At 33.8% G+C, this 9,918-nt stretch overlaps 1 protein-coding gene and 1 pseudogene across 1 annotated transcript; one reads left to right on the top strand and one right to left on the bottom strand.

Moving 5' to 3' along the window:
* Window positions 1–223: 223 nt before the first annotated feature.
* Window positions 224–2,456, top strand: LOC138326281 (beta-1,3-galactosyltransferase brn-like). The gene has a single exon (XM_069272403.1). It carries the CDS (start codon window positions 876–878, stop codon window positions 1,971–1,973), a length of 1,098 nt encoding a protein of 365 aa, XP_069128504.1. The 5' UTR covers window positions 224–875; the 3' UTR covers window positions 1,974–2,456.
* Window positions 2,457–7,049: 4,593 nt separating this feature from the next.
* On the bottom strand, window positions 7,050–8,277 carry LOC138326218 (uncharacterized; annotated as a pseudogene).
* Between the last annotated feature and the right edge of the window lie 1,641 nt (window positions 8,278–9,918).

The raw sequence follows: 9,918 nt of genomic DNA, 5'->3' as shown, positions 1-9,918 counted from the left end.
GCACTATATCTTATGCACCAAAAGCGAAATAAATTATTTTATGTTATTTTTTTTTTGTTTTAATTAGGCATATATATACACGATTAAACACCAATTATTGTTCAAATGATGAATATCATTTTTATCCCCTGTCGACGATGGAACATCTTTAAGTTAAACCTACCGATTTAAGCGGAAATCTTATTTTTGTTTGTTTATTATTATTATTATTCCAGGTGTACGAACTGTTGACAATCCGTGTTACGGGAAACCATCCTATCCACCTTAACACGTGGTAATCAAATAACCTGGAAGTCAGAGGAGGCAAGAAAAACACTTCTAGCACAGGAAGTCCTGTTACAAAAAGAACCTTATCGTGGAAAGGAAGACCCTTCCTACCGCTAGAGCGAGCCTTGGCACTCAAGACAACTGACACGCTGTGGAGAGAAAGGCCCTTCCGTCCAATAAAACCTTAACACTCCAAACAGTCCGACCATCTTAAGAAATAACACTAACGAACCTGGCAGTCCATGGAAAGAAAAGTAGTCAAACCACCATGAGTCATGTGAATCAAGGAACCTGACAGGTTGAGAGAGGGAAGCCCTTCCACCTACTTGAATCACGGAACTTAGCGCGCGAAATGTAGTCGAACTCCATAAGGTTTGGTAATCGAAAATTCTGCTAGATGTTCTGACCCCTGTAACCCGTACATTCAAATTTTCTCCGAGTATGACTTGCCGCTTGACAAAACATTGACTAGATATTACGATATTTTTGTAGTAGCCTAGCGTAGTTCAGCGTAGCTTCAATCGTATCCTGTAACAGTTGGTGATTTTAATTCGCATTTTGCAGCTTTTATTCTCGTCCAAACATCCGTACGAGGTAAAAGCATCGCGATGAGGTTCCGCCGTTCAACATACCGTAGGTCACTACGCGTAATTCTTTTGATGTTCACTATGTATTTGTATTATTCCCTGAGACTGGATCAGGACCAGAAGAGGTTTTTATACTGTCTTAATTTCAAACAGAACCACCCAATGAGGGAGTACTTACCCTTTCGAATGTTCCATTACCCTCTTGATATCGACTTCCAAAAACTAGAGGAAAACGCCAAATATGGTAAAGTAAACATTCAACCAATCAACGTCTTTCAATACTCTTATAATGGACCAATTGAGGAGATTTGTGATTCAACAGAGAACATTTTCCTGCTATTTATAATTAAGTCTGCGCCTGGGAATGTCGATCGACGGAAAGCTATTCGAGAAACATGGACCAATGCAGCATACGTTGATCATTATGTTATTCGACATGTGTTTTTGCTGGCTGGAACAACAAACCAGACAATATATGATAGTGTTTCTCAAGAAAAACAAATTTATAACGATATTGTAGAAATGACTTTTATAGACAATTACTACCGTAGCGCTGATAAAACCACAGGAGGAATCAACTGGTGTGTCCAGCATTGTCCTACAGCTAAGTTCGTATCGTTTGTAGATGATGATTTCTACGTAGCGACCGACTTGGTGTTGGAGTACCTGGAGGGGATACCGCAGGATATATATCGGTCTTTATTTGTGGGGAGGTTAGGGTATCGGGATCCACAGAGATGCCCGGAAGATAAGTGGTTCATGTCTATCAAAGATTACAAATTTGACTTATATCCTCCCTTTGTCAGTGGCGGGGCTGTTCTCATGTCAATGGAATTCGTTAAGAGACTCCACATCGCTATTCCTTATACCAAACCATTCAAGTTTGATGATGTCTTCCTTGCCATCGTTGTCTATAAACTTGGCGTCTCACCGATCCATCATCCACAAATCCACATTTCGCCAATAATATCCTACAAAGATGCAGACAAGTTTCAAACCGTGTTGATGTCTCATGGCTACGAGGACCCGAATGAGTTACGAACCGCCTGGTATTTCCACCAAAATCCTGATCAGTTAATGAGACATAGTAGTCAGGCATATAACGAAACTTTGTTTTGATTCATTTATCAGTTCTTTTTTTTTTCTTCGTTATTTTTTATTGTGATGTGTTGTTCAAATGTATGAATCTGTATGACATTCGAACAAGGCAAAAAGTAAGCTTCAGTAGATTAGTTTTATTTCAATGATCTCAGCATCGTTTTTCTTAATCCATCGTCGGCTACCCATGTAATGAGCCTACACTAGGTTGCGATCTGGTAGCATATTACACATACAAGTTTGTAACAGGAGGTCACTAAACATAATATAGACATGCATGTGTAAAGGGCAAACCACATTCAGGAAAGCGATTAAGAACAATACGGCAACTACCTATGCAGTTGTATCTAAACTTTAAAGATTTTTTACTGTCTAAGTTCAACATCAGACTGAAGTAATTTCAAATGTATTTATTGCGTTTTACTGGTTGTTACAGGATTCACAATCGCCTATATTATATATATATCACAATCATCTATCATGGTATATATATTGGGATTGCATTTCGCTTTTATGTTAGCCATGCTTATATGGAGCAATTCCTCTAATAATATATTCTTAGAGGAATTGCTCCATACAAGCATGGTTAACATATAAGCGAAATCCAATCTCTATATTTACACCCGTACGAATTTTTTTATTTATGTTTTATTCAATAAAATCGTCATTTGAAAGTGACATAATTATTTAATAAAAGTCGGCCAAAAGTAGGAGGAGCTTACTCAATTGAACAGCCAATTATGACTCTTCACATAAGGTTGATTTCTTCAACAGAGACGACAAAAAAGTTCATGATTTTAGTGTAAAATAAACATGGCAAATAAAATAGCTTTCAGAGATAATTTTATTTAACTAGATTAGATATTTACCCGGCCTAGTTTCTGAACAAAATGTTAAAAAGTTGTACCGAGAAAATAAGTAAAGGAAGTAACTTTGTTGACACTGTGACGTCACGATGCATAATTGCATGGTTAGCAATGCAATACAGGCTCAGGCGACATGAGTGTATTACCCGAGACCAGCCAGTTTTACACCATGAGAGAAATATATATATGTATATCAATATTGGTAAAACAATAAATATTCCTATGGTATGGTGACATTAGCAGCTCGTACGATAACAACCAGCTTAGAAATTTGATACAATATGCCTTTCATACTTTGTTCCAATCAAAAATATTGGGAACTTCTCAATGACGGACGTTATTGCATGATACTTGGATGACAATGAAAAGGTCACCAGAAAGCAATCTCTGCACTACTTGCTTTATTCTATAAAAACACCAACATTGTTATGGTTATATGGGATGAGGATGTCATTAGCTATAGACACTTTCTGTCCAATCTATGAAACGAAGGGGCCGATAATAAGGATCGTAATTATAGTGAAATTTAATTTCCTGCTTTTGAGCAACCCCAATTGGCCACTAGTGACAAAACTTTTATGGTGAGATTTCATTTGTGATCATACTTAGAAGACTACATATCGATAAAGAAAATACACTGCCGTTTCCATGCTTTTACAAGCTGTAACGTGCTTCATGAAATCAGTGAGATAGTAGAATACTTATCAACAAGTTATTCCGTCTTTGCATATTTCAGAGTTAGCTCCCTTGCCGGTAGGTATCGATTGTTAAGTCATTATTTTGTCAGCACAATTCACTTCGTTTTCTCTGAAACGTATGAGTTATGCTCGTGAACACATGACGTCACAATCAATACCTACCTGCAAGGGCAGATAACTATGTAATATGCAAATCCGGAATACCAACAAGTAGATAACTGAGACGAAAATCACGTTATTCCATTATTTTTTCTTAAAAAACTTCTTGGAGAAATGGAACACCAATAAGAAAGAAAGATTCCATAAGTAAGAAAACCTAGTTCAAACATTTTAAAGAAATATAATTGTTAATAATATAAAGAATTTTTGTTCATGAGAAGACATTGCGAAAAAAATAAACAACTTTTTGTTAATATCCATCCTTCGAAACCACAATGTCTAAACCCCATCACCTTAAGACCTCAAGCTAGCATAGGTTGGTAACATAAGATGGTTACAGCCAAGCCATTATGAAATTTTAACCGGAAGTGATGGGTTATATTTTTTTTATTTAGAACACAATTACCTATCTACTAAAGCCCTTAAATCATTGAATGAATTGAAAATATTTGCATAATTATATTTCAGGTTTAAAAATTAATATTGACAAAACAGAGATTATAGGGATAGATAGTAAACAGTATAGTAAATAAACTTTCTAACATAAACTTACAATGGGGAAAAGAGAGGTTTACTTTATTAGGAATTGATTTCTTAGTGGTTCTCCTTTAAATGGTTTAAATGATATTTGATAAAAAATCTAGTTTAACTTAAATGTATGATCAATGCCTGGAAAAGACTAAATATAACACCAATAGGGAAGATCCACTAAATAAACTCGCTTATGATATCACAATATTTCACCATCTATTCATAATATTACCAAACCCAGGTGAAAAAAAAATATTCAAAAAGATCAATTCTTTACTTTTTATCTTTTTATGGAACATCAGAGTAGATAAAGTGAAACGAGCTGTGCTAGTCGAAGAATACAATAAGGGTGGCATAAAAATATTTCACAATTCTGTTGATTCTTTAAACCTAAGCTGGATTAAAATATTATATTCATCTGCAGGGAAATGAAAATCACTGTTGTCAAAAACTGTAAATTTGTAATTTTTGCAATTCTGATAGAGAAACAATTGTGCATATATTTTTATAAGTGTGATGAAGTGCAAAATTTTCTCGAAACTCTAGATGAGCTCTTGGTTACACTTAATATTCATTTTACAATAAGCAAACATGCCAACATGTTAGAGTAGAAAATTTTCACGTGTTTGCCATCTTCTCCAGCTTCCATTCTTTTTTTTTTTCTTTCTCTCCTTTTCTTCATATTACATGTATTCTAAAAGAAAGAATTGTATGGTGTGTGTCAGTGAATATAAGAGCCTGTGTGATTTCCTTGTATTTATTAATTAATATTTTTCTTCAATAATAAAACAATTACAAACAAAAATCTGGCTTTCTGCTTGGCCAATACTTCATTTCGCATACCATTATGGAAAAAAATCGGGGAATTGCGCGAAACCCCGACGTTATAGTGACGTCACAATAAAGGCCTTTGATGTTGCGTAATTGATTCGAAAAAGAATTCATTGAAAAATCACTAGAATGGTAGGCCTACATTTAATAATACTTTATTATATCAAAAAGATTATGAAATTAATTATGAGAATATATTTTTTAATTTCATGGGGTTTTGAAAAAAATGCAAACGCGGATTCACATAGTTTGCGAACAATATTTTTTTCATACCTAGATAAATTTAAAATATAGTGACATCAATGCAAAATCGGATAACGCACTGGTAAAATCGTCTTTTTTCATTTAGGGACTTAACGTGTAAACAAAATAGCCATAACATTGCCATCTTTAATTCCGACCACTCAAGTTTATTACCATATTTTCCATAAATTTTATTTGTAGCTAGCTCTGGTTTAACTAGTATATTATTTATATAATATTAGGTTCTCGAATTATGAATATTACTTTGTGCAAGCTCAGAAATTCCTCTAGAAATCTGAATTCTGACCTATTTCGCGATCATTTGAGAGGTTCTCCAACGTGTTCTTGTGGCCTTGGTGATGAAACAGCAGAACGCTATCTTTTTAAAGTCCATTATTTAATGAACCAAGATCATCACTCAGAATCAAAGTACATAGTTCTAATATTCCCCACTCGCATTTTAACACAATAACTCTACTTCATGGCTGTGACCATTGTGATGAAGAAAGTATTACATATTCATTGCAATGTCTATCAGAATATACATCTGAAACTAAAAAAATTCTAAGGATTTTTCTACGGCGATAGGTTGGGGAGATACACTAATAATTTCCATTCAAGATGAAATAATAAATGTAAAATATTTTGTTGATAATTATACTATACCGGATTATTTTTTTGGAGATGGCTTATATAGGCTTTGCCTGATACCAAAGCCATTTGCATCTTATTTGCAATAAAAATTTGTTGAGATGAAATAAGATTAGAACAACCAATAGGCAGTAGCCCACATTCTTTCGAAAAGGTTTTCTACTAAATTACCTCCGCTAATTGCCTATGTATAGCTTGATATATCATCGGATATATCATGGTCCCGTCATCAGTTAAATCCTCCTTCCATGGGTGTTTAGGCGCTGTCCACAACAACCTCGAGCTACGGAGTTGCGCCGACTAGGGTGATCAGGTTCCAACCCGGTGTCAGGGTGTGGCATTTTCGTTTGTGACCCGTTTTCAAGTGTGACCTGGGGCACTATGTAATACATTCAATTCTTTTATTACCTTATAATTCAATTTTGCTTGTTACGAACATTTTCATTGGCTTAAAAATTTACTTTATCAGCCCATAAAGGAAATAAATGGCGTCGCCGTTTGTAACGTTGCTTCTGATTGGCTGAGATGACGGCGTAATGATTTCATAGACAAAAGAGTCCTAAAATGAATTTTGAATATTGAAGAGATTATCTTTAGTAAATTGAATTATAAGGATTAATTTAAATAGATTTTTTTTATGTCATGGAGATATAACACAAAAATCTGAGTGTACTCTCATATTTACTTAGAGTACACTCAGATTTTTGTGTTATATCTCCATAACATAACAAATCTATTCAAGTTAATCCTTAAAGGCCAATTGGCCTATCGGTTATAAACAAGCATATACATACATTTAAACAAAATCTCAAACTCTAAAGAATACATTTGACAATAGATAAAAGCGGTGTGTATTTCAATAAGAGTAATAATAAGAATTAAATACATACAATATACACAGAATAACCATTATATATATATTTTTAAATAACTACTGCACCTAGATTTACAATATGGAGTCATATGTATCAAAATTACACATGTGCAAATGTCAAAAAAGGAACAGGCAGACGAACGGACAGATTAAAGGACACGAAAATATCGGATAGAGAGTAGCACTTTGAAGACAAAAAATTACAATAATAATGTGATTAGACAATTCTGCGTTGATGGGATACTTATATAAATCTTCCCAGCAAGTTCAATTCTGTCTGACTCTTAGAGTTCAATAATTCGATAACTTTGTGAACTGATGGCTTTTGCCAATAATATTTCTTTATATATTTCATCCTAATATCAGAATAACAGTGACAGACAAGTAGAAAATGATATTCATCTTCAACATCAAATGAATTACAATATGTATAATATCTGTAATACCTTTCTACATTCCTGTATCTTCCGGATTCTACAACTAAATTGTGCGCAGGCAGACGAAATTTCGTGATCATAATTCTTCGTTGATTTGGTAATGATATAATTCGATAGAATTGCAAAGTCACATTATCAACTATATGCCTATAAAGATCCCATTTACTTGAGGTTTGTATTAAATTAAATAAATTTTAATTGGCCTGATCTTCAGTTCTCTGTTTGATTAGAGGCAAAAGATAGATATCGCTGGGAGTCTGTCTCGTCCAAACATAACCAAAATCTAGCTCAAATAATTTACGCTTTATAAAAACTAGCCAATTTTGCTTAGGATGTCCCTTCTCCGTTTCCATGTAAAGAAACTTATATACCTCGGATAAGATACAATTATCAGATTTTTATAATCTAAACCAATATTTTAACATCCTATACAGTTGTGCATCGGCTAACGGTTGACGGCCAAGTTCAATGTATACAATAGCGTTACATGCAGATTTCTTTACATGAAGTAAATTTTTGCAAAATTCCAAATGAATTTTTTCTACCTCAACCAATTCATTAATTCCCCATATTTCACAGGCATAGAAAAGAACATTACAGACATATGAATCAAAAAGGTGCAACATAGCTTTGATATTCAAACTCATATTATAACATTTGGAGCGAAAAGCAAATAGACCTTTACGTCCCTGTTCAGCCACATGTTTAGACATAAAACTAAGTTTTTTTGTTGAATTGGAAGACGGCGCCTAAATAACAAAATTGATCAACTACAGAAAGCTATGCCCAATTGAAAGTCCAAGTTTCATTTGTTTTAATTATACCACCATTACGGAAAACGACAATCTTCACTCTTAGTTTCCATTTATCTGCATATGTATCCAAACTGTTTAAAAGCCCTTGCAACCCTTCCATTGATTCAGAAAACAACACCAGATCGTCAGCGTACAGAGGAAGGAATAAACATAATTCTCCAAACTCGTAACTAGGAGCGCCATTTTCAATAAAGGTATTCTCAAAATCGTTTATATACATAGAAAAAAGTAGAGGGGACAAAATTTCCCCTTGCATCAAACCGACGTTATTAGAGAAAAAATCTGAATAATTTCCATTTACTAAAACACAAGATTTAACAGAAGTATAAAGAGATTTGACCGTTGTCAAAATTTTTCCCCGAATACATAATTTGGACAGCTTGCACCAGAGACTTATTTATATAAATAGTCAAAAGCTTTACAAAAATCTACAAAACAACAACAAAGACGTTTTCTTTCAGACAAAGTTTTCGCAATTATAGTTCGTAAGGCGAAACACTATAAGGCGAAAATAGCATAAAATGTACTAGCACCAGACATGAATCCGTATCTAGCGTCCGTTAAAATATGATGCCTGTTACAGACATATAATAATCTTTTATTAAGAATTGAGGTAAACCATTTACATAAACAGCTGATTAGGCTAATGCCCTGATAATTGTTAGGGTCAGTTCGACTCCCTTTCGTATGAACAGGTACAATAACTGCAGTAGACCATTCAGACGGAAAACAACCAGAGTTTTAAGATTATTATCAAATAATGTATGCAGCATGGGCAATGAAAATCACTTTACCTTCAATAAAACTTTATTTATCAAACAGTCCAGACCGTGTGATTTACCACGTTTAAAATTGTTATTGCAGATTGTATTTAATTAATAGAAAAATACCTGTCTAACTCCTCAAATTATTACCGCCTCATCAACTACAGCCTCGTTCTCGATTGTAGAAGAGGGCGGAATTAATTCCATTGTAAGCTACATTATTGAAATGGTCAAACAACTGATTAATTGACATTCGGGGTGAGTTAGATTTCCTTCTTTTACTATTTTTTTTTTTTTTTTTTTTTTTTTTTTAAAAATATTTTGGGTTATGCTTATGAAGATATTAAATCCTATCACCCTCGTGCACCATGTATTGTCTTTTGTTCTTTTTTTAAAATAATTTTATAACGCCTTTTCTTAGCAATCAACTCAGCGTGCGTCACTGTATTTTTATTTTAGTTATAGATGCTAAGAGCACTTAAATGTTGCCTACGTAAAATTTTAATTTCGTCGTTAAACCATGGCTGGCTTTCAGCAGTGTGACCATTTTGATACTGAGCCCTGTCTGCCCTATCTATATTACAACAATCAGTAGATACATGTTTCTTAAAGAAAGGCTCCATAATATCTTGCAATTTAGCAGTGAATCGATTGACACTAGCATCAATGGATTCCTGGTTCAGATAAAAACTAATCAGGTCATGTTCTTTAAGCTATCAGAGTTGACATTTAAAGATGCTATGAATTGATACTTGAAATTATCATTCCACCTGAGATTAGATTTATTATTTCGATTCACCTCATCTTTTTTGGTAGAGTTCTTTAATATACTAACATTCTCAGTAAAAAAATGGACGTGCAGAGGAGCATGATCTGAATATTCAGTAAAATTGCAAACAATAAAAGATTTTACAATTCGAAATAAAGAAAAAGGCATCAGAAAAAAATCTATCGCACTCATATCATTACGACCACAAAAAGTGAAATCATTGGAAGTACCATCATTATCCCTTCCGTTTCTATTACGGGGACCAGTAGACTTCCACAACTTAATTAATCTTGAACCATAATCATTGATACGTGTATCAGGGTTATAT

Source organism: Argopecten irradians, chromosome 6, assembly GCF_041381155.1.
Source record: "Argopecten irradians isolate NY chromosome 6, Ai_NY, whole genome shotgun sequence".
NCBI lineage: Eukaryota > Metazoa > Mollusca > Bivalvia > Pectinida > Pectinidae > Argopecten > Argopecten irradians.
Note: the sequence above shows the minus strand (reverse complement) of the source record. Positions and strands in the feature narration are given on the sequence as shown.